The sequence below is a fragment of the Bufo gargarizans genome, chromosome 5 (assembly GCF_014858855.1).
Source record: "Bufo gargarizans isolate SCDJY-AF-19 chromosome 5, ASM1485885v1, whole genome shotgun sequence".
NCBI lineage: Eukaryota > Metazoa > Chordata > Amphibia > Anura > Bufonidae > Bufo > Bufo gargarizans.
Window position 1 is genome coordinate 465,942,413 of NC_058084.1, and position 26,226 is coordinate 465,968,638.

A 26,226-nucleotide genomic window follows, 5' to 3' on the forward strand; every position below is an offset into this window, starting at 1 on the left:
TAAACTAAAAGAGGTCCCATGTTGTAGGCGAATCCAAACTGACAGAAGGTGGGGCAACACAAGGGCCAGCAATACTTTAGTGCAGCACAAAATACTGCTCTAGTAGAACGGTATACCTCAGTGCAGCACAAAATGCTTCCACCCTCACCTCAGTATTCAACTGCATCACCTTCCTGAGGACAGCAATACAGTTGAATTCAGGAGGGCACCTGAGCCTTTGTCCCTGGTGCTCCGAGCATTCATTAATGCTGAGAGCATCTGAGTGTGATATACCTAGCTGGAGGCAAGAGAAAGGCTCTGGTGGCCCCATGGGGACATTTCTCTGTATGGTCTATGGTCAGTCCGCCTGTGGCCACCAGTGATTGTTTTTGGGCCCCACAAATCAGTGATAAAATTATAGTCTTATTGGTCATTTTCTAGCACCGACCAATTCTCATTACGATCGTCCAGAAATGAAGGAATCACGAGAATCGTTGGCTGTGTATTCAGACTTGGTGCTCAGTGCAGTGAGACCCATTCTGAAATCCATCGTGTGCTTTGCCCCCTCTTTGATGAGGATGACCCTGAAACGCGGTATGTGCTCCCGAACCTTAGGTTGAGTCCTTGGGAATAGCGCTGCTTAGTGAGCATGGCCCCGGTGCTCAGAGCTGAAAGCATTGAGTGTATTTATCTCCTTTCTTGCAGGGCTGACTGCCTCTGAACTTTACTTAAGTGCCAGGTACTGCCTGGATCGCCAATAATAATGGCAGGAATCCAGAAGAAGAAGAGATCAGGTCCCCTCCCTCCTGAGGCGAGGAAAGGAAAGGCGGGGGGCAGAGGTGATAGATCACCACCCGGCGGGTGTGCTGCCAAAACCGAATGTTTATGCAGAACAATGACACAGGGTGAGGACGGGAGGGACACCCTGGTGTCAGTCCCAGAATTGAGAGGTTCTGGCTGAGGTTCTTAAAGGGCAATTCCAGTCACCTGTGATATTAACACCCCCAGGTCAGGGATCCGTCCTATGTCACACGGGGCATTTGTTTTATAAATTAGCCTTTACTAAATCCCTTTATTTCTGCTCTGAATCTCCTTCTCGTTGTGCAGCTCGGATTCCATATTCTCCTTCCTCTGGAAAGATCTGTATTCTGAGCTCGTTGTCGCCCCCTTCTGAGCAATGTGCTGAAAATGCAGGAGATCCTTCCTGATGTGTTCTCCATAGGGCCACTGTGAAGTTGCTCTGATTGGTTGAAACCGGCCTGGATTGGCAGTGAATAGCGCCGACATATTGTCGTTATTCACAGCGGTCCCTATTTATGCCGGACGTGGGAAGACGAGCTGAGCCGCCCCTATCGCCTGTTGTCAGCGGTGTGATCCCCGTCACAGATGAGTGCTGGCCCCGCCACCGGTGTACGCAGCACATGCTGAAAACTGACAGGAAGTGGACAGTGTAGCCTGAGCAGAGGCAAAGTGACAACTCATTTCAATATCCACACCTCTGCTTGCCATCAGTGAATGGGAACATTCCTGTTTAGATGCTGAAACCCATCCGCGGCTTCTGACACCTTTGCTACAGTTGTATCCGGTCCTCTGACAGTCCACTGCTTTATTTCTCCGTAGAAAAAACATTGGTTGATTTTACAGCTCTTTTAATAATGTGTCCCCCTGACAACACTTCCTGGCAGTCCAATGTTTTGCAGTGTTAATACCACCATGTATGCCCATTAGGATGTAATCATTGCTGTGGAGGATGAGAGGAGGAGGATTGCACACCATGCCCCTATGACAACTCTGAACTAGCAGAGGATAGCCAGGAACGGCTGTCATGGGCATACCTCCCTTAGGTCGTACTTAATGTATGTGAAAGCTGAAGAACCACATTATCCCCTTTCACAGCAAAAGGTGATTGTGGGGAGGGGAGTTTTTCTTACCCATTATAAACTGACAGTATATATAGGAGGCAGAAGGAGCTGACAGGAGTAGTAGTCCTTGCTCTCAGTCAGTGCAAGGAGGTCCTGTGGATCTCTCACAACCTCTCACTACACACTGTGTCGCTCTGCTGAACCTGCCCGTGACTCTGCAGAATACCTAGAAACACCTCCCCAACCTATCCGCACGCACTTAGAAGCAGAAACACCGGGAAGCTTCACGCCACAGAGTCCGAGCCTGTCTTCTCCTGCCAGCACACAGCCATGGGCACCCCATCTCCCCAGACTGAACCTCAGCTCCAAAAAAGGTAAGTGCAAGAACAATTCCTTCCTCCAAGGCAGAACCCCTTCATCTGCTCTCAACTCCAATCCCCAGGATGCACTGACTGCAGCCTACAAGGCATGATGAGACTTGTAGTTCCATCACCGCAGGATTCAGGAAGTGCATTACGCCTGGGCAAGACTATAATTAGTTCCTTTTTATCAAATTTCTCAGATTCTTTAAAAAAAAATATATATTAAAATTATGCATTGACAAGTAGGCCTAGTCTATGTCAAGACTTTGTTATGTGCAGGTAACTTTTCACTAGTCATCTCATCATCATCCCTTACCTGCAATTTATCCCATCATGTAGACATCTTCTTACAAAAATATGTGTTAAATTTATTTATATCTAAAAGATTCAACATCTCTCACTGATATTCTGAAGACTATAGAGGGGAAAGAAAACTATTGATGGTTAACCCTGGAAGTACCACCCCCCCCATTCGAATATTATGTATATAGATGATCTTGGTATCAATTTGCATTTCTCAATTTTTCAATGAAGATCCACTTATGCCGTTAGATCAAGGGGATTTCATTTTGTAAGGGATCAGATTCATATTGACCCAAAAAGTTTTCTTATTTTTGGATCAAACCTATCAACAGATCCGGGGGACCGCTATGGGTACAAGACTCGCACCCAGCTTCACAAATCTGTTCATGGGGAAATTTGGGGACCTAATACATTTACAAATCTAAGTATTGGGAAGACAATATAGTGTTTTACCAACAGTATATAGATGATCTAGTTTTTATTTGGGATGGAGATACAGGAACGGTGGAACAATTCACTGGGTATCTGAATGACAACATTTGGGGACTCTCCTTTACCAGTACTCACAACCAACCCAGAATAGAATATTTAGATTTAGAATTGTCCAATGAGGGCCCTTCTATTATAACCCGTGTGGATAGCCACATCGAGAAATGGAAGGTTTACATTCCCTATAGCCAATTCAAAAGATCAAGAAGAAATTGCACTCGAGATAGCGACTTCCATGAACAACGCGAGGTCCCAAGCACGAGATTCTTAAGCAAGGGATAGCCTCGCAGTGCGGTCAGCATGTGAAAGGGCATCAGAATTGACACAGGCAAAATGTAGTGTTTGGAAGCTGCAAATGTGAACAATCCAGACGCATGTGTGGTGAACACGTTAAATAAACACAGGTCTAACATAAGGTTTAACATTCTCAAGCACAGAGACATGCAGCTGACAAACACGAAGGTTCCTACCTAGGTTTTCAAATTATCCCTATTGAGCAGATACCGGTACATCAACGTAATCAGGGCCGGTGCAAGGATTTTTGCCAACACAAGCGAAGCTACATTTTAGCGCCCCCCCCCCTACCTCGCAGCTCACCTGACCCTGGTCCAGTCTGCAGCAGCCGGCCTCTCCTCTGTGTGGTCCTGGTATCTTCTCTCTGCTTCAGACAATCGCTGGTTTGAGGACCGTATTTTTCGCCCTCTAAGACGCACCTAGGTTTTAGAGGAGGATAATAAGAAAAAAATATTTTCCATTACACCTCAGGTCAGACCAGCAATCAGACCCCCAATGTTAATCAGACCTCAGATCAGATCCTAATGCCTCAGATTAGACACCTGTCAGCCATCAGCCCCCCATGTCAGCCATTACCCCCCCCATGTCAGCCATCAGCCCCCATGTCAGCCATTATGCCCCATGTCACATTTCTCCCCCTCCATGTCAAATCACCCCATGTCACATTTCCCCCCCTCCATGTCACATTTCTCCCCCTCCATCCATGTCACATTTTGCCCCCTCCATCCATGTCACATTTCTCCCCCTCCATCCATGTCACATTTCTCCCCCTCCATCCATGTGGTCACATTTCTCCCCCTCCATCCATGTCACATTTCTCCCCCTCCATCCATGTCACATTTCTCCCCCTCCATACATGTCACATTTCTTCCCCTCCATCCATGTCACATTTCTCCCCCTCCATCCATGTCACATTTCTCCCCCTCCATCCATGTCACATTTCTCCCCTCCATCCATGTCACATTTCTCCCCCTCCATCCATGTCACATTTCTCCCCCTTCATCCATGTCACATTTCTCCCCCTCCATCCATGTCACATTTCTCCCCCTTCATCCATGTCACATTTCTCCCCCTCCATCCATGTCACATTTCTCCCCCTCCATCCATGTCACATTTCTCCCCCTCCATCCATGTCACATTTCTCCCCCTCCATCCATGTCACATTTCTCCCCCTCCATCCATGTCACATTTCTCCCCCTCCATCCATGTCACATTTCTCCCCCTCCATCCATGTCACATTTCTCCCCCTCCATCCATGTCACATTTCTCCCCCTCCATCCATGTCACATTTCTCCCCCTCCATCCATGTCACATTTAAGAAAATAAGAAGCTTCATTTTTCCGCCCTCTCCCAGGGTGTGCCCTAAGGCAGCCGCTTGGTCTTCCTTATGGTAGCACCGGCCCTGAACGTAATGGTCTACAATCCATAAGAAGACGAGAAATCCTTTTGGTCTTAATGGAGCTTTTGAAATTAATTTATGATTTGTATGTATTTATTTTTTCTTTATACTTATATTCATGTTGATATGGGATATGTAGGCAAAATCTCGTGATTATGTATATTCACACACAACTAGTTATTGTGCGTATTGTATATAGACACAGATCTCACAGAATATATATTTTTTTTATATCATATTAATTTTAAATGCATACATTTTAATTTCATTTTGATTTCTTATTAATTAATCATTTATAATACAGTTGGTCAGTACCAGAGTATTGTCCCTCTGGAAATTACTATCAATTGAATCTAAACATGTCGTCTATGTGTGCGATTCTTTCGATCACATGATTGGGGTTACTTTCATATGGTTCCCCTCCCATAGTGTACACCTCTGTTTCCTGATGTTTTTGGCCTGAGTCATGTAATTATGAGGTCTGAGTAATACCAATACAATATTATCATTATCATCACAGGCAGGATTATAACCTCTGTATAGATGACTCTAGGTCCACCATTCATAGGTGATGTCCCTTTACAAGTATAATGCTCAGAGTGATGTCGCAGCATGGTGGCTCAGTGGTTAGCACTGGGGTTCTGGGTTTGAATCCAACCAAGGACAACATCTGCATGGAGTTCGTATGTTCTCCCTGTGTTTGTGTGGGTGTTCTCCGGTACTCCAAAGACATTCTACTATGGAATTTACACAGTGATGTCACAGTACAGAGATAATAAACACAGTGATGTCACAGTACAGAGATAATACACACAGTGATGTCACAGTACAGAGATAATACACACAGTGATGTCACAGTACAGGGATAATAAACACAGTGATGTCACAGTACAGGGATAATACACACTGTGATGTCACAGTGCAGGGATAATAAACACAGTGATGTCACATTACAGGGATTATACACATAGTGATGTCACAGTACAGGGATAATAAACACAGTGATGTCACAGTACAGAGATAATAAACACAGTGATGTCACAGTACAGAGATAATAAACACAGTGATGTCACAGTACAGAGATAATAAACACAGTGATGTCACAGTACAGGGATAATACACACAGTGATGTCACAGTACAGAGATAATAAACACAGTGATGTCACAGGACAGAGATAATAAACACAGTGATGTCACAGTACAGGGATAATAAACACAGTGATGTCACAGTACAGAGATAATAAACACAGTGATGTCACAGTACAGGGATAATACACACTGTGATGTCACAGTACAGAGATAATAAACACAGTGATGTCACAGTACAGAGATAATAAACACAGTGATGTCACAGTACAGAGATAATAAACACAGTGATGTCACAGTACAGAGATAATAAACACAGTGATGTCACAGTACAGGGATAATACACACTGTGATGTCCACAGTACAGAGATTAATAAACACAGTGATGTCACAGTACAGAGATAATAAACACAGTGATGTCACAGTACAGAGATAATAAACCCAGTGATGTCACAGTACAGGGATAATAACACAGTGATATCACAGTACAGGATAATAAACACAGTGATGTCACAGTGACAGGGATAATAACACAGTGATGTCACAGTACAGAGATAATAAACACAGTGATGTCACAGTACAGGGATATACACACAGTGATGTCAGCAGTACAGGGATAATAACACAGTGATGTCACAGTACAGAGATAATAAACACAGTAATGTCCAGACAGGGATAATAAACACAGTGAGTCACAGTACAGGGATAATAACCCAGTGCATGTCACAGTACAGGGATATACACAGTGATGTCACAGTACAGAGATAATACACACAGTGATGTCACAGTACAGAGATAATAAACACAGTGATGTCAGTACAGTACAGGGATAATACACACAGTGATGTACACAGTACAGAGATTATACACACAGTGATGTCAACAGTACAGAGATAATACACACAGATGATGTCACAGTACAGGAGATAATAAACACAGTGATGTCACAGTACAGGGATTATACACAGTGATGTCACAGTACAGAGGATAATAAACACAGTGATGTCACAGTACAGGAGATAATAAACACAGTGATGTCACAGTACAGGGATAATAGACACAGTGATGTCACAGTACAGAGATAATACACACAGTGATGTCACAGTACAGAGATAATAAACCCAGTGATGTCACAGTACAGGGAATAATACACACAGTGATGTCACAGTACAGGATATATAAACACAGTGATGTCCACAGTACAGAGATAATACACACAGTGATGTCACAGTACAGGGATAATAAACACAGTGATGTCACAGTACAGAGATAATAAAACACAGTGATGTCACAGTACAGGGATAATAACACACGTGATGTCACAGTACAGGAGATATACACAAAGTGATGTCACAGTACAGAGATAATAACACAGTGATGTCACAGTACCAGGAGATAATAAACACAGTGATGTCACAGTACAGGATAATAAACACAGTGATGTCACAGTACAGGATAATAAACACAGTGATTGTCACAGTACAGGGATAATACACACAGTGATGTCACAGTACAGGATAATAAACACAGTGATGTCACAGTACAGAGATAATAAACACAGTGATGTCACAGTACAGGGATAATTCACACGGTGATGTCACAGTACAGGGATAATACACACAGTGATGTCACAGTAACAGAGATAATAAACACAGTGATGTCACAGTCCAGAGATAATAAACCACAGTGATGTCACAGTACAGGGATAATAAACACAGTGAGTCACAGTACAGAGATAATAAACACAGTGATGTCAAAGTACAAGAGATATAATAACACAGTGATGTCACAGTACAGAGATAATACACACAGTGATGTCACAGTACAGGGATAATAAACACAGTGATGTCACAGTACAAGGATAATAAACACAGTGATGTCACAGTACAGGATAATAACACAGTGATGTCACAGTACAGGGATAATAACACACAGTGATGTCACAGTACAGAGATAATAACACAGTGATGTCACAGTACAGAGATAATAAACACAGTGATGTCACAGTACAGGGATAATACACACAGTGATGTCACAGTACAGGGATAATACACACAGTGATGTCCAGAACATAGATAATAAACAAAGGGATGTCACAGTACAGAGATAATACACACAGTGATGTCACAGTACAGGGATAATAAACACAGTGATGTCACAGTACAGAGATAATAAACACAGTGATGTCACAGTACAGAGATAATAAATAAACACAGTGATGTCACAGAACATAGATAATAAACACAGTGATGTCACAGTACAGAGATAATAAACACAGTGATATCACAGTACAAAGATAATACACACAGTGATGTCACAGTACAGGATAATACACACAGTGATGTCACAGTACAGGGATAATACACACAGTGATGTCACAGTACAGGGATAATAAACACAGTGATGTCACAGTACAGGGATAATACACACAGTGATGTCACAGTACAGGGATAATCAGTGATGTCACAGTACATGGATAATAAACACAGTGATGTCACAGTACAGGGATAATAACACAGTGATGTCACAGTACAGGGATAATACACACAGTGATGTCACAGTACATGGATAATAAACACAGTGATGTCACAGTACAGGGATAATAAACACAGTGATGTCACAGTACAGAGATAATAAACACAGTGATATCACAGTACAAAGATAATACACACAGTGATGTCACAGTACAGGATAATACACACAGTGATGTCACAGTACAGGGATAATACACACAGTGATGTCACAGTACAGGGATAATAAACACAGTGATGTCACAGTACAGGGATAATACACACAGTGATGTCACAGTACAGGGATAATAAACACAGTGATGTCACAGTACAAAGATAATACACACAGTGATGTCACAGTACAGGATAATACACACAGTGATGTCACAGTACAGAGATAATAAATAAACACAGTGATGTCACAGTACAGAGATAATAAACACAGTGATGTCACAGTACAGGGATAATAAACACAGTGATGTCACAGTACAGAGATAATACACACAGTGATGTCACAGTACAGGGATAATAAACACAGTGATGTCACAGTACAGGGATAATAAACACAGTGATGTCACAGTACAGGGATAATACACACAGTGATGTCACAGAACTGTGTATCTAAGCCTATTATGTATGACACTCTCGGCACTCTGCTTTTCTGGCATGCCAGGGGTTAATCATTGGGACACTGTGGTGACATTTTGTAATAATTGGGTGAGGAAATCTCATGGAGCATCAGTCTGACATTACACCAGGTGCCCCCACCCCCGGGCACCACTTCTCCGGTCAGGAGGGCAGTCTCGTGGTGGCGGGGGTCTACCTCGTTTGGGAAGGGCTGCTCCTAGGCATTGTTATTTGGGGGGGAAAGGAAAAGACACTTCCTGTCTCAGAGTCTTACTCTGCCGAGTTCTAGGAGTGAGATTTACCCATTTATAAATGGGGAACTCCGCCAGCCGCCTCAAGAACCTGCCGTCTCCTTTCTCCTTAAACTTCTGCTGCAAGGAGGAGGAATTGCCCGAGGAAGAGGTGCCGCTGACCGAGGAGGGGACCCCCAGGTGAGTGGTCACTGAGGCGAGCACAGTCCGGCAGGTAGAGGATGGAAGCAGCTGCACATCTGTACTTAGACATAGGGCATGGATGGTGCCGCGCTCCGGAATCCCGGCTTCTGAAAGTTGCCACTTTGGGTTTTGTGACTTTTTGGGCTTATTTGTGCATTTTGCATTGTTATTCCACTTACTCTAGATGAAGAGTGGGGTACCTGGAGCAAGAAAACTGTCCATGATGACATCTGTGACCAGATGGTCAGTGGTTCACCGAAGATGTCCGTGAAGTATCCGTGTTTGGTTCGCGTGTCCGTTTTTTGCACTCTTTGTGTCATCTGTATTCCACGGACACAGCCAGGCTGAAAATAGTTTCATGAGCGTCTGAGTATCTCCTGCCAATGGTCCGTCACAGACTAAGGGCTCATGCACATAACTGTAACCTGTTTTGTGGTCCGCAAACTGTGGATAGCGGCTGCGTGCGCTCTGCATTTTGCGGAACGGAACGTCCAGCCCATTATAGAACTGTCCTATCCTTGTCCGTAATATGGACCAGAATATGAAATGTTCCATCTGTTTTTGCTGTGCCGCGGAACGGAAATATGGATGCGGGCGGCACACAGAGCGCTGTCTGCGTATTTTGTGGATGCTGAAATAAATAAGGTCATGCGCATGAGCCCTAAACACGGATGACATCCGTGTTGTTCTGTGGTTTTCATAGACCATAATGTACATGAGGGATAGGTAATCATGGAATAGGGCGCGCTTCCGTTGTGTCGCCATGGACCACATTGAAGTCAGTGGGTACGTGTGCTGTCCATGGAGAGCCACGTCCGCGATTCCCTGATGTCAGAAAAAGGCCTTAGGCTACTTTCACACTCGCGTTTGGTGCGGATCCTTCATGGATCTGCACAGACGGATCCGCACCGATAATACAACCGCCTGCATCCGTTCAGAACGGATCCGTTTATATTGCCTATAACATAGCCAAGACAGATCCGTCCTGAACACCCTGTTATAAGGGAAAATAATAAAATGAATAGAACACCTTCAGTGAAGAAGTCCGGGTTCGGGTCTGGGTACCACACTCAGTTTTTTCTCACGAGTGTGCAAAACACATTGGACTCGCGCGGAAAAAAATCAACATCGGAACGCAATCGCAGTCAAAACTGACTGCAATTGCCCGCCTACTTGTGCGGGTTTCCCGCAATGCACTCGCGACGCATCCGGAACGCCTGTGTAAAAGAGGTCTAAAGGGGTTCTCAAGGAAAAATGATTATTTAGCGAGTGCCCCCAGGCAGGATTATACTTACCTGCTCCACATCACCGCAGAAGAGTATATGCTCCAGGCATGGCCAACCTGCGGCTCTCCAGCTGTTGTAAAGCTACAACTCCCACCATGCGCTGCTGTAGGCTGATAGCTGTAGACTGTCCAGGCATGATGGGAGTTGTAGTTTTGCAACAGCTTGGGAGCCTCAGGTTGGCCATCGTTGTGCTAGACAATGCTCTGTGACTCCAGACTGATACATTGTAGCAAACTGGAGAGCTCTGCGACTGCGGCTGCTGATGGGTCAGTTCACATTACCGTTGTGTTGTCAAACAGAGGAACAGGAAAAAAAGGAAACAAAAAAGTGATGGGTGTAACGTTGAGCACGGGCTGTGCTCCGTCTGTGCCAGATCCGTCAGGTTTTGGTTATTTTTGATGAGAGAAAAAGTTCTGTATTTTCTTCTGTTAAAAATAAGTGAAGCCTGACGGATCTGGCACAGACGGAGCACAGCCCGTGCTCAACGTTACACCCATCACTTTCTTGTTTCCTTTTTTTTCCTGTTCTTCTGTTTGACAACACAACGGTAATGTGAACTGACCCATCAGCAGCCGCAGAGCTCTCCAGTTTGCTACAATGTATCAGTCTGCAGTCACAGAGCATTGTCTCAAGACTGATACAATTGTATCCTGTTCTCTCCTGAGAGCAGGACCCGCTCTGTACAGGTTTACTGCCTCTGAATGGAAACTGCAAGGTTTTCATTCACTGACAGCAATCAAAGCTTGAAAATAGTGATCTATTAGAAAAATGCCTATTGTATAAGCTTTATGAACCTGCTTATAAGATAGGAAAACGTCTGAGTTTAATGTCTGGATCTCGTGATCGGGGCTATCCGATCTGCAGCGTGCGCGGGCGCAGGTGATGGGGCGCATTCACTATAGTAAAGTCTGCGCCTATTTTCAGAGGTAAAAAAGCTGTTTCAGACCGTCTTCTTCTGTAAGTCTCATGTACCAATTGGTGTTGCACCTGTTTAGGACGTGTTTGCGCCTTGTTCGTCCAATTCTTAGGCCTCATGCACACGACCGTTGTTTTATTCCGTGTCCGTTGTGCTGTTTTTCGTGATTTTCTGCGGATCCATTGATTTTCAATGGGTCTGTTGAAAACTCGGCTAATGCACCGTTTGCCATCCGTGTCCGTGATCCATGGTTCCAGTCCATCAAAAAAATATAACCTGTCCAATTATTTTCGCGGAAAATGGTTTGCGGACCCATTCAAGTCAATGGGACCGCTAAAAAACGCGGAGGCACACAAGATTGTCATCCGTTTTTTTCCTATCATTTTCATGGCGAACCTGTCTTAGACTTTTTTTTACTTTCCTTTATGTCTGGTGGTGCTCCAAAAATAAAGGATGACACACAGGAACAAAAACGGACACGGATCACGGAACAACGGAACCCCATTTTGCGGACCGATAGAAACAACTGTGGTGTGCATGAGGCCTTATTTTGAGACTAATTTTTGGAGTTGTTTTGTGCCTTATTTTCTATGTATTTACATTGTGTGCCTTTTTTTGCACCTAAACAGCCTTATTTCTACTCTACTCCTGACCAGGCGTATTTTTCCTATATGTTTTAAGGGGGAACTTGCGCAATTTTTGGCATTGAAAGAGATAGGGGCCCATTTACTATTGTGGATTCACCTGTTTTCATGAGTAAAAAGCCTAAGTGACGCGTGAAAACCAACGCACATGTATACAGCCCCATTGAAATGAATGGGTCCGGATTCCGTGCGGGCGCAATGCGTTCGCATAACGCATTGCACCCGCGCGGAATACTCGCTCGTGTGAAAGGGGCCTAAATTCCATCCTATTTATGTAGGTGTGCACCAGATTTTGTTGTAAAAACAGTCTAATTTCTACACCACCCCAGGGCTGGCGTACTTTTCTGGCTCTGTTTTGAATGGTGAATTGCGCCACAATTTGCCTACTTTCACGGAGACGTTCGCTAACATTCAGCTCACTTGTGCCACATTTTTATGCGCATTCTAGTAAGACCAGTTTAGTGAATATAAACCTGTCTTACAAGAAAACGACCACTAGAGGTCAGACTTAGGCCTCTCGCACACGACCATATGGCTTTTTCTGTATTTTGCGATCCGTTTTTCACGTTTTTTGTTTCAGTAGTCTTTCCGCTTCCGTTCCGTTTCGCTGTTCCATTTTTCCGTTTGGTTTCCGTTTGTGATCCAATTTTGAGAGATCGCAAAAGGAAACGGAAGCATACAATAATGTTTAAACAGTAAGTACATAAAAAAATTGGGCTGGGTATAAAATGTTCAATAGATGGTTCCGCAAAAACGGTATGGATACGGAAGAAATACGGATGCATTTCGTATGCATTCCGTTTTTTTTGAGGACCCATTGAATTGATAGGAGTCACGGATAGTGTTTAGCGAACTTGTGTTTTAAGTTCGGCGTCTAAAGTTCAGCTTCAGGTTATCGAAGAATCCCGTTATGGATTCTAAATTCCGTTATGGTCCGTGGTAGCGGAATCCATAACGGGATTCTTTGATAACCCGAACTTTAGACACCGAACTTAAAACACAAGTTCGCTCAACACTAGTCGCGGAACGTTATTTGCGGGCAATAATAGGACAAGTTCTATCTTTCAGCAGAACGGAAATACGGAAACGGAATGCATCATATGGAGTACATTCTGTTTTTTTCCCGGAACCATTGTAATGAATGGTTCCGCATACGGACCGCAAACAGAATCTGCAAAAACGGAACGGAAACGGAAAAATAAATGTTTGTGTGCAAGAGGCCTTAAGCAAAAAATACAGCCCAGATTTATTAAGGGTTAATAAATGAGGCGCAAGTTGAAGACAGACTTTGCTGATATGTCTGTTTAGTTTTTTTTTATTTAAAAGAAAGGCGAGCTTAGTAAATGGCCCCCTAGAGTTGCGACTTTTTTCCGGTCATTTGCACAATTTTTTCATGCGCAAACCAATGAGACAAGTCTTAGTGAATATGAACCCGTTTTACACGAAAACAACCAAACCAAACACGATTAGGCCTCATGCACACGACCTGCGGTCTGCAAAAAATTGATCTGCAAAAAATACGGATGACGTCCAAGTGCGTCCTGTATTTTGCAAAACGGAACATCTGGCCCCTGATAGAACAGTCCTATCCGAGTCCGTAATGCGGACAATATTAGGACATGTTCTATTTTTTTGCGGAACGGAAATACGGAAACAGAATGCACACGGAGTAACTTCCATTTTTTTTTGCAGACCCCGTTTTTTTTCCGCAAAAAAAACGGATCGGACACGGAAAGGAAATATGTTGGTGTGCATGAGGCCTTAAGCTGATTTATTAAGGGATCATAAATTTGAGGCAATGAAGACGGGGGTTCAAATATTCCAGTCTTTTTTTACTCCTAAAAATGTGCCCCACAGAGTATTGTCTAGACCAGGGGCCAGCTGCTGTGAAACTACAACTCCCAGCGTGCACACTTGCTCTGTGGTGCTTGTAATTCCCATAGAAGTGAGAGGAGGACTCTGGGAGTTGTAGTTTCAGAACAGCTGGCGTGGCAGAGGATGCCGCTCCCTGGTGTATTGTATTCACCCACTCTGTACAGGATTACGGACTATGAATGAAAATGACAGTGTTTTCATTCACTGACAGCAATCAGAGCTTGAAAATAGCAAGTATAAAACAATAAAAACAATCTATTAGAAAAGCTATAAGCTTTATGGGGGTCATTTATTAAGAAATATACACCACTTATTGGCGTATTTAAGGTGCAGTTTTTGTTGCAAAGGGATTTCCCCGCTCAAGGTGGTGGAAAAAGGGGGCATGGCGTGGGTGGGTGGGTGGTCTCATTTACCATTTTCTATGCCACCAAAGGAGCTGGCCCAGTTTAAATCATGTCGCGCGGCCGGCGGAACCAAGCGCCAAAGCTCTGTAGAGGCCTGCGCCTCTACATAACTTTGGCGCATCCGCGGCCAGCGCAAGGGAATTAAGGCCGGCGTATAAATGACCCCCTATGAAGGTGTAGGTGTGACAAGTTGCTTGGAATGTGTCTGAGTTTAATGTCCAGATCTCGGGATTCGTACCTCGTCGTCACCATGATAATTGCAAGCTCTGCAGCCAAGTGCTAGGGGCTATAGGATGTGCAGAGTGCGCGGGTGCAGGTGATGATATCTGAACGCCTCCCAGGGGTCTGTCTGACAACCCCGGCCCCGTACCTGACACTATCCCGTGCAGGCAGCACCGTGTCGTGTTCCCTCATTGTATCCTGCTGGGAAATGGAACAATGATGGTAGCCGGCCCTGCCAGACACTGGATCATTTCTCACAGGGAATGGACCTCAGCTGGGTTAACCCTTTAAGAAACATTTTAAGTCAGCCAGCCATAGACCATAGGATGAAAAAGAGGCATGAGGCACAGCAAGATGGGTAGGACCCCAGGCAGGGTGCGGGGATTTATACTAGAGAACCCATACTGTAGATTTGCCTACATGTGTATGGGGACGGCTCTGCAGCATAGGGTTGTTTCTGCTGATAAAAGGGAGAGCGCCGTACATTTCTGCCACAAATCTGCTGCGTGTGAACACTCCCTAAGGCCTCATGCACACGGCCGTTGTTTTGGTCCGCATCTGAGCCGCAGTTTTTGCGGCTCGGATGCGGACCCATTCACTTCAATGCCTGCCGGATCCGTCAAAATGCATGCAAACTGATGGCATTTGTCAGACGGATCAGGATACTGAAATGCTGGATCCGTCTCTCCGGTGTCATCCGGAAAAACGGATCCGGCATTTATTTTTTTCACATTTTTTGTGGTCTGAGCATGCACAAACCGCAAAAACGGATCAGTTTTGCCGGAACACTCGAGGACGGATCTGGCATTAATGCATTTCAATAGGAAAAAATGCCGGATCCGGCATTCCGGCAAGTGTTCGGAACTTTGGACGGAGATAAAACCGTAGCATGCTGCGGTATTATCTCAGTCCTGAAAAGTCAAAATACTGAACTGAAGACATCCTGATCCACACTCAACGGATCGCTCTCTATTCAGAATGCATGGGGATAAAACTGATCAGTTATTTTCCGGTATAGAGCCCCTAGGACGGAACTAAATGCCGGAAAAGAATAACGCAAGTGTGAAAGTACCGTAGGGGCTTTTATTATTTAGTTTATTCAGGATTAGAAAGACACATCTGCTCTCATGTGCATCGGCTGTGTTGGTATTAAATTGCAGTTCCAGGCACGGCCATGTGCAAGAGGGGTGCTGTTTTAAAGAAAAAAGAGCCTTTTTCCTACTCCAGACAGACACTTTGGGTTCATTCACATCCAGACTCTCCTGTCCCCCTCCAGACCGCTCTGTCCCCCTGTAGACTCTCCTGCCCAACTCCAGACTCCTCTGTCCCCCTCCAGACTCCCTTGTCCCCCTCCAGACCACTCTGCCTTCCAGACTCTCCTGTCCTCTCTAGACTCCCCTGTCCCCCTCCAGACTCCTCTGTCCCCCTCTAGACTCCCCTGTCCCCCTCCAGACCATTCTGTCCCTCTAGACTCCCCTGTCCCCCTCCAGACCACTCTGTCCCCTGTAGACTCTCCTGCCCAACTCCAGACTCCTCTGTCCCCCTCCAGACTCCCTTGTCCCCCTCCAGACCACTCTGCCTTCCAGATTCTCCTGTCCTCTCTAGACTCCCCTGTCCCCCTCCAGACTCCTCTGTCCCCCTCTAGACTCCCCTGTCCCCCTCCAGACCATTCTGTCCCTCTAGACTCCCCTGTCCCCCTCCAGACCACTCTGTCCCCCTGTAGACTCTCCTGCCCACCTCCAGACTCCTCTGTCCCCCTCTAGACGCCCCTGTCCCCTTCCAGACCATTCTGTCCCTCTAGACTCCCCTGTCCCCCTCCAGACCACTCTGTCCCCCTGTAGACTCCTCTGTCCCCCTCCAGACTCCTCTGCCCCCTTCTAGACTCCTCTGTCCCCCTCCAGACCAATCTGTCCCTCTAGACTCCCCTGTCCCCCTCCAGACCATTCTGTCCCTCTAGACTCCCCTGTCCCCCTCCAGACCACTCTGTCCCCCTGTAGACTCTCCTGCCCAACTCCAGACTCCTCTGTCCCCCTCCAGACTCCCTTGTCCCCCTCCAGACCACTCTGCCTTCCAGACTCTCCTGTCCCCCTCTAGACTCCCCTGTCCCCCTTCAGACTCCTCTGTTCCCTCCAGACTCCTCTGTCCCCCTCTAGACTCCCTTGTCCACCTCCAGACTCCTCTGTCCCCCTGTAGACTCCTCTGCCCACCTCCAGACTCCTCTGTCCCCCGCTAGACTCCCCTGTCCTCCTTCAGAATCTCCTGTCCTCCTCCAGACCATTCTGTCCCCCTCCAGGCCGCTCTGCCTTCCAGACTCTTCTGTCCACCTCCAGACTCCTCTGTCCTTTTCTAGACTCCCATGTCCCCCTCCATACTCTCCTGTCCCCCTCTAGACTCCCCTGTCCACCTCCAGACTCCTCTGTCCCCATCCAGACTCCCTTGTCCCCCTCAAGACCACTCTGTCCCCCTCCAAACTCCCCTGTCCACTTCCAGACTCCTCTGTCCCCATCCAGACTCCCTTGTCCCCCTCAAGACCACTCTGTCCCCCTCCAGACTCCCCTGTCCCCCTCCAGACCACTCTGTCCCCCTGTAGACTCTCCTGCCCACCTCCAGACTCCTCTGTCCCCCTCCAGACTCCTCTGCCCCCCTCTAGACTCCCCTGTCCCCCTCCAGACCATTCTGTCCCTCTAGACTCCCCTGTCCCCCTCCAGACCACTCTGTCCCCCTGTAGACTCTCCTGCCCAACTCCAGACTCCTATGTTCCCCTCCAGACTCCCTTGTCCCCCTCCAGACCACTCTGCCTTCCAGACTCTCCTGTCCCCCTCTAGACTCCCCTGTCCCCCTGTAGACTCCCCTGCCCACCTCAAAACTTCTCTGTCCCCCTCTAGACTCCCCTGTCCCCCTCTAGACTCCCCTGTCCTCCTTCAGAATCCCCTGTCCTCCTCCAGACCATTCTGTCCCCCTCCAGGCCGCTCTGCCTTCCAGACTCTTCTGTCCACCTCCAGACTCCTCTGTCCTTTTCTAGACTCCCCTGTCTCCCTCTATACTCCTTTGTCCCCCTCTAGACTCCCTTGTCCCCCTCCAGACCACTCTGTCCCCCTGTAGACTCTCCTGCCCACCTCCAGACTCCTCTGTTCCCCTCCAGACTCCCTTGTCCCCCTCCAGACTCCTCTGTCCCCCTCTAGACTCCCCTGTCCCCCTCCAGACTCCTCTGTCCCCCTCTAGACTCCCCTGTCCCCCTCCAGACCATTCTGACCCTCTAGACTCCCCTGTCCCCCTCCAGACCACTCTGTCCCCCTGTAGACTCTCCTGCCCACCTCCAGACTCCTCTGTCCCCTTCTAGACTCCCCTGTCCCCTTCCAGACCATTCTGTCCCTCTAGACTCCCCTGTCCCCCTCCAGACCACTCTGTCCCCCTGTAGACTCCTCTGTCCCCCTCCAGACTCCTCTGCCCCCTTCTAGACTCCTCTGTCCCCCTCCAGACCAATCTGTCCCTCTAGACTCCCCTGTCCCCCTCCAGACCATTCTGTCCCTCTAGACTCCCCTGTCCCCCTCCAGACCACTCTGTCCCCCTGTAGACTCTCCTGCCCAACTCCAGACTCCTCTGTCCCCCTCCAGACTCCCTTGCCCCCCTCCAGACCACTCTGCCTTCCAGACTCTCCTGTCCCCCTCTAGACTCCCTTGTCCCCCTTCAGACTCCTCTGTTCCCCTCCAGACTCCTCTGTCCCCCTCTAGACTCCCCTGTCCACCTCCAGACTCCTCTGTCCCCCTGTAGACTCCCCTGCCCACCTCCAGACTCCTCTGTCCCCCGCTAGACTCCCCTGTCCTCCTTCAGAATCTCCTGTCCTCCTCCAGACCATTCTGTCCCCCTCCAGGCCGCTCTGCCTTCCAGACTCTTCTGTCCACCTCCAGACTCCTCTGTCCTTTTCTAGACTCCCATGTCCCCCTCCATACTCCCCTGTCCCCCTCTAGACTCCCCTGTCCACCTCCAGACTCCTCTGTCCCCATCCAGACTCCCTTGTCCCCCTCAAGACCACTCTGTCCCCCTCCAAACTCCCCTGTCCACTTCCAGACTCCTCTGTCCCCATCCAGACTCCCTTGTCCCCCTCAAGACCACTCTGTCCCCCTCCAAACTCCCCTGTCCACTTCCAGACTCCTCTGTCCCCATCCAGACTCCCTTGTCCCCCTCAAGACCACTCTGTCCCCCTCCAGACTCCTCTGTCCCCCTCCAGACTCCCCTGTCCCCCTCCAGACCACTCTGTCCCCCTGTAGACTCTCCTGCCCACCTCCAGACTCCTCTGTCCCCCTCCAGACTCCTCTGCCCCCCTCTAGACTCCCCTGTCCCCCTCCAGACCATTCTGTCCCTCTAGACTCCCCTGTCCCCCTCCAGACCACTCTGTCCCCCTGTAGACTCTCCTGCCCAACTCCAGACTCCTATGTTCCCCTCCAGACTCCCTTGTCCCCCTCCAGACCACTCTGCCTTCCAGACTCTCCTGTCCCCCTCTAGACTCCCCTGTCCCCCTCCAGACTCCTCTGTCCCCCTCCAGACTCCTCTGTCCCCCTCTAGACTCCCCTGTCCACCTCCAGACTCCTCTGTCCCCCTGTAGACTCCCCTGCCCACCTCCAGACTTCTCTGTCCCCCTCTAGACTCCCCTGTCCCCCTCTAGACTCCCCTGTCCTCCTTCAGAATCCCCTGTCCTCCTCCAGACCATTCTGTCCCCCTCCAGGCCGCTCTGCCTTCCAGACTCTTCTGTCCACCTCCAGACTCCTCTGTCCTTTTCTAGACTCCCCCGTCTCCCTCTATACTCCTTTGTCCCCCTCTAGACTCCCTTGTCCCCCTCCAGACCACTCTGTCCCCCTGTAGACTCTCCTGCCCACCTCCAGACTCCTCTGTTCCCCTCCAGACTCCCTTGTCCCCCTCCAGACTCTCCTGTCCCCCTCTAGACTCCCCTGTCCCCCTTCAGACTCCTCTGTCCCCCTCCAGACTCCTCTGTCCCCCTCTAGACTCCCCTGTCCACCTCCAGACTCCTCTGTCCCCCTGTAGACTCCTCTGCCCACCTCCAGATTGCTCTGTCCCCCTCTAGACTCCCCTGTCCTCCTTCAGAATCCCCTGTCCTCCTCCAGACCATTCTGTCCCCCTCCAGGCCGCTCTGCCTTCCAGACTCTTCTGTCCACCTCCAGACTCCTCTGTCCTTTTCTAGACTCCCCTGTCTCCCTCTATACTCCTTTGTCCCCCTCTAGACTCCCTTGTCCCCCTCCAGACCACTCTGTCCCCCTGTAGACTCTCCTGCCCACCTCCAGACTCCTCTGTTCCCCTCCAGACTCCCTTGTCCCCCTCCAGACTTTCCTGTCCCCCTCTAGACTCCCCTGTCCCCCTCCAGACTCCTCTGTCCCCCCCCCAGACTCCTCTGTCCCCCTCCAGACTCCTCTGTCCCCCTCTAGACTCCCCTGTCCACCTCCAGACTCCTCTGTCCCCCTGTAGACTCCTCTGCCCACCTCCAGATTGCTCTGTCCCCCTCTAGACTCCCCTGTCCTCCTTCAGAATCCCCTGTCCTCCTCCAGACCATTCTGTCCCCCTCCAGGCCGCTCTGCCTTCCAGACTCTTCTGTCCACCTCCAGACTCCTCTGTCCCTTTCTAGACTCCCCTGTCCCCCTCCATACTCCTCTATCCCCCTCTAGACTCCCCTGTCCACCTCCAGACTCCTCTGTCCCCCTCCAGACTCCCTTGTCCCCCTCCAGACCACTCTGCCTTCCAGACTCTCCTGTCCCCCTCTAGACTCCCCTGTCCCCCTCCAGGCTGCTCTGCCTTCCAGACTCTCCTGTCCCCCTCTAGACTCCCCTGTCCCCTCCAGACTCCTCTGTTCCCCTCTAGACTCCCCTGTTCCCCTCCAGATTCCTCTATCCCCCCTCCTCTAGACTCCCCTGTCACCCTCCAGACTCCTCTGCCCCCTCTAGACTCCCCTGTCCTCCTACAGAACCCCCTGTACCCCTCCAGACCATTCTGTCCCTCTAGACTCCCCTGTCCCCCTCCAGACTCCTCTGTCCCCCCTCTAGACTCCCTTGTCCCCCTCCAGACTCATCTGTCCCCCTCTAGACCCCCCTGTCCTCCTCCAGAACCCCATGTCCCTCTAGTCCCCGCTGTCCTCCTCCAGACCCCCCTGTACCCCTCCAGACCATTATGTCCCTTTAGACTCCCCTGTCCCCCTCCAGACTCCTCTGTGCCCCCTCTAGACTGCTCTGTCCCTCCTCTAGACGCCCCTGTCCCCCTCCAGATCCCCATGTCCCTCTAGACTCCCCTGGCGATAGCTTATTTCCCATGAGAAGAAAAAGATCAGGAATATGGAAATCTGTACTTCACACTTGCGGCAGAGGATTCCGGCAGGCAGTTCCGTCGCCGGAACTGCCTGCCGGATCCGGAAATCCGGACGCAAACTGATGACATTTATCAGACAGATACGGATGCGGATCCATCTGACAAATGCATTGAAATACCGGATCCGTCTCTCCGATGTCATCCGGACAAACGGATCCGGTATAATTTTTTTGAGCATTTTTAAAGGTCTGCGCATGCGCAGACCGGAAAGCCGGATCCGTTTTGCCGGAACACTTTATGCCGGATCCGGCACTAATGCACTTCAATGTAAATTAATACCAGATCCGGCATTCCTGCAAGCAGTCAATATTTTTGGCCGGAGAGAAACTGCGGCATGCTGCGGTATTTTATCTGTCCAAAAAACATAAGAGGGACTGAACTGATGCATCCTGAACGGATTGCTCTCCATTCAGATGCATTAGGATAAAACTGATCCGTTTTTTTCCGGTATTGAGCTCCTGTGATGGAACTCAATACCGGAAAACAAAAACGCTAGTGTGAAAGTACCTTAACTGCCTGGTCCTAACTTGTCCCCAACAACTGCAATCAGCAGAGACTTGAAACACCCACCTCCATATTCCATGGTTGGCCGATCCCACCAAAAGCAGTGGTTTCGGAGGCCATTCACCTAATTTGTTGGGGTTTAGTTGGGGCTCTCCATGCAGCACTGGGCGCGGGTTTCTTTATTATGGCTCTGTACAACCTCCGAGGCTGGTGTATATTTTACATTTGGTGCAGTTCCGTCTTTGGTTCGATGTAAGGAGGGTAAACGTGTATTCGCCTTGTCAGGAAAATACTACTTGTTCTACTTGAAGAGACAGTGGGGGACATTTATCAATAATGGCGTCATTTGCGCCCAAAAAATACTAACGTTACAAATCAAAATTGGTGAATTGTTTATCTCATATATCAAAAGGCGCAGACCACTTGCAAAATGTGCCTTTTTTAAATATCAACTTGATTATTTGCCTATTTCTTTTGATTTGCAACATTTTAACGCCAATAGCACTGAAATGCTCCATTTCAGCCACCCCCCTGTCCAGACCGCACTTGCGACTTTTGAAGCATATTTGCGACATTTCCACTTGTAAATTGCAACTTTTGATATATTTGTTGCAAATTAAAATGCCATTATTTTTGGCGCATTTTAGGCCATAATTCTGGCACAACATGTTTAATAAATGTCCCCCAGACATTGTCAGAAGGAGCCTGAGGCTGACGAGAACATCTGGATTGTGCACCACGATGCCGGTGGTCATGTCCATCAGGAAGCGTTGGCGGGATGGAGGCGGAAGGGTGTAATGTGGGACCTGGGGAGATGCCGCTTACTGGGTCAGCTGGGGAGACGACATTTTATGCCCAGCCCAATTTTTTCTATGTAATTACTGTATACTGTATATGCCATACGGAAAAACGGAACAGAAATGCTGCGGACTGCAAAACACTGAAAAAAAAGGGCCTCTTTCACACGAACGTATGGCTTTTTCAGTGTTTTGCGGTCCGTTTTTCACAGATCCATTGTTCTGTTTTTTGTTTCCGTTTCTGTTCGTTTTTCCGTTCCGTTTTTCCGTTCCGTTTTTCCGTATGGCATATACAGTAATTACATAGAAACTGGGCTGGGCATAAAATGTTCAATAGATGGTTCCGCAAAAACGGAACTGATACGGAAGACATACGGATGCATTTCCGTATGTGTTCTGTTTTTTTTGCGGACCCATTGACTTGAATGGAGCCACGGAACGTGATTTGCGGGAAATAATAGGACATGTTCTATCTTTCAACAGAACGGAAAAACAGAAATACGGAAACGTAATGCATACGGAGTACATTCCATTTTTTTTTTGCGGAACCATTAAAATGAATGGTTCCGTATATGAAATGCAAAAACGGAACAAAAAATGAAAAAAGGCCAAGGCCATACGGTTGTGTGAAAGCCCATGCTGTGGACCGAAAATTGCGGTCCGCAATGCACGGGCACCGTCCGTGGGGCAGGCGCATGGGGATCGCAGATCCATTCACTTGAATGGGCCAGCGATCCTTCTGTTCCACAAAAATATAGAGCAAGTTCTATCTTTTTGCGGTGCGGAACGGTACCCCAGAAAGCCCTCTGTAGTGCTTCCGTAGGGATCCATTCCGTTCCGCATCTCCGGATTTGCGGACCCATTGAAATAAATGGGTCCGCATCCGTGATGCTAAATGGCCACGGAACGGTGCCCGTGTATTGCGGATCCGCAAATGCGGTCCGCAATGCGGCATCACACAACGAGCCCTAAGACTGCAGAGCATTACCCCCAGGCCAGTCTCAGACAAGCATATTCCAGGCGTGTTTATGCCTCCATGTTACAGACACGTGTTGCGGCTGACCGAGCTATGCTCTGTGATGCGGTGAGCTTGCGGCGGTGGCCCCCGGCTGTGCTGCGGCGGTGGCCCCCGGCTGTGCTGGAACACTCATTCAAAATACGGACGCCTAATACGACTGGAATATGCCGATCAAAAACTGGTCTTAAATTAAGAGCTCATGCACACGAACATATTTGTCCGTCTCCATTCCGCGTTTTTTTTTTTTTGCATGTCCGTGTTTTGCGGACCCCAAAATACATACGGTCATGTGGCTGGTGCAGACAGATGCCGATTCATTCAACTTGGAAAAACTTCAAACTTCAAAAATAGAACATGTTCAAGTGAATGGGTCCACATCCATGATGCTGCGCGCAAACGGCTCGCAATACGGGCACTGGTCATGTGCATGAGCACAAAGCAAACAGCGGGTCCGCAATATATGGGCTTCACTTGAATGGGTCCGCAGTCTGGAAGGTGCGGTGCAGAACAGAGGCACGGAACCTCACGGAAGCTCTACGTAACGCTTCCGTGGTTTTCTGTTCGTGCCTCCGCATCGCAAAAAAGTAATAATTAAATTGCGGACGGATCACTGATCTATTCAAGTTGAATGGTGTAATACTCTGCAGCCTGTCTGGGGGTCTGAGTATAATACTCTGTAGTCTGTCTGGGGGTCTGGGTGTAATACTCTGCAGCCTGTCTGGGGGTCTGGGTGTAATACTCTGCAGCCTGTCTGGGGTCTGGGTGTAATACTCTGCAGCCTGTCTGGGTGTAATGCTCTGCAGCCGGTCTGGGTGTAATACTCTGCAGCCTGTCTGCGTGTAATGCTCTGCAGCCGTCTGGGTGTAATGCTCTGCAGTTTGGGGACCAGTGGAGGTGTCGATCACTCTGGATATAGCTCAGGACGCTGCCTGTGCCCGGATCAGGTGTCCATGCTCAGCTCCACACGCCTCACTCATAGGAAAGGTCAGTGACGGAGCAGACGTGGCGACTGGAAAAGTGAGAGCATGAAGGCAGGAGCTCTGGGATCAGTGAGTATGCTGCGTGAGGGTGAACAGTGAGTAAGTGCACCATTGTGAGTGTGGAAATGTGCGACTAGTGTGCTAGCTGTCTATGAGCAGTGCACAGAATCAAAAGCAGTGCAGTGTGACGCTGATGTCTGTAAAGCTCTGCGGAATATAGTAGCGCTATATAAGTGCATGAAATAAATTAATTAATGAGCTCCTGAGCCAACAGGGATCAGTGAGTAAGTGGTTTAGGAATTAGTGAGCGACTGTGTGAGTAAGTTAGCTAGAAATACTGTATCAGTGAATAAGTGTTCTTAGTACTAGTGACAAATGGTTTCTAAAGAGGTCAATCAGTGAGTAAGTGTTATTAATAGACATGAAAATGCCATGCATCAGTGAGTAAGTGCTCTGATCTCAGTGTGCTGATTGCTCTGTGGATTAGTGAGTAAGTGCTCTGAGTATTAGTGTACTGATTGCCCTGTGCATTAGTAAGTGATCAGATCTCAGTGTGCTGATTGCTCTGTGGATTAGTGGGTAAGTGCTCTGAGTATTAGTGTACTGATTGCTCTGTGCATTAGGACACGAACGTGTGCTGCCCGTTGCCATATTGCGGACCGCATTTGCAGATCCGCAATACACGGGCACCGTTCCGTGGCCATTCCGCAACACGGATGCGGACCCATTCATTTCAATGGCTCCTCAAATCCGGAGATGCGGAATGGAACACTACGGAAGCACTACGGAGGGCTTTCTGGGGTTCCGTTCCGCACCTATAAAGATAGAACTTGCTCTATCTTTTTGCGGAACGGAGGGATTGCGGACCCATGCGCCTGCCCCACGGACAGCAATTTGCGGTCCACAGCACGAGCATGGGCTTCACACGTTCATGTGACGGTTAGTGAGCACTTTCTCTGATATCGAATTAGTGGGCTAATTCCTTTGTGTATTGGCGAGTGCTCTGATATTAGTAAGGCTCTGTGGATTAGTGAGTAAGTGCTCTGATAGCAGTGTGCTGATTGCTCTGTGGATCAGTGGGTAAGTGCTCTGATAACATTGTGCTGATTGCTCTGTGGATTAGGGCCGAGGATTTTTGCTGCACGGTCTTCAAGACTGTGCCAAGAATGGACCTGTACCAGTTACCGGGCGGATCACTCACAAAGCCGCAGCGGGAGCCTCCATTCAATGGCGCTAAACCTAGAGCATGAAAACCCACAGCAGGGGTCACCGCACAGCGCAGCACTTCCTGCCATGGGATACACAGAGGGTTTTAAAATCCTCCTTCTGAACATACCCCTAGCCTGCCGATGCTCTGTGTGTTGTTGAGTAAGCTCCCTGAGTATTAGTAAGGCACTGTGGATTAGTGAGTAAGTGATCTGATACTAGTAAGTGCTCTGAGAATTACTGTTCTGATTGATCTGTGTAGTGGTAAGTAAGTGCTCTGATATTAGTAAGGCTCTGTGTATTGGTGAGTAAGTGCTCTGATATTAGTAAGGATCTGTGGGTTAGTGAGTAAGTGCTCTGATATTAGTAAGGCTCTGTGTATTGGTGAGTAAGTGCTCTGATATTAGTAAGGATCTGTGGGTTAGTGAGTAAGTGCTCTGATATTAGTAAGGCTCTGTGGATTAGTGAGTAAGTGCTCTGATATTAGTAAATGTTCTGAGTATTAGTGTGTTGATTGCTCTGTGTTTTGGTGAGTAAGTGCTCTGATATTAGTAAGGCTCTGTGTAGTGGTGAGTAAGTGCTCTGATATTAGTAAGGCTCCGTAGATTAGTGAGTAAGTGCTCTGATATTAGTAAAGCTCTGTGTGTTGGTGAATAAGTG

The 26,226-nt window shown here is 48.1% G+C and overlaps 1 protein-coding gene across 5 annotated transcripts in view; it reads left to right on the forward strand.

Moving 5' to 3' along the window:
- The first annotated feature begins 1,949 nt into the window (after window positions 1-1,949).
- LOC122938595 (nitric oxide synthase, endothelial-like) overlaps window positions 1,950-26,226 on the forward strand; it is an 80,332-nt gene continuing 56,055 nt past the window's right edge. Inside the window, exon 1 of one of the 5 annotated variants that reach the window (XM_044294202.1) lies at window positions 1,950-2,215. In XM_044294202.1, coding sequence (XP_044150137.1) covers window positions 2,172-2,215 — 44 coding nt within the window. In that variant the 5' untranslated portion in view covers window positions 1,950-2,171. Of the gene's footprint in view, window positions 2,216-9,141; window positions 9,343-24,298; window positions 24,430-26,226 lie in introns of those variants that run through there. The other 4 variants (XM_044294201.1, XM_044294203.1, XM_044294207.1 and 1 more) reach the window with 4 other exon arrangements.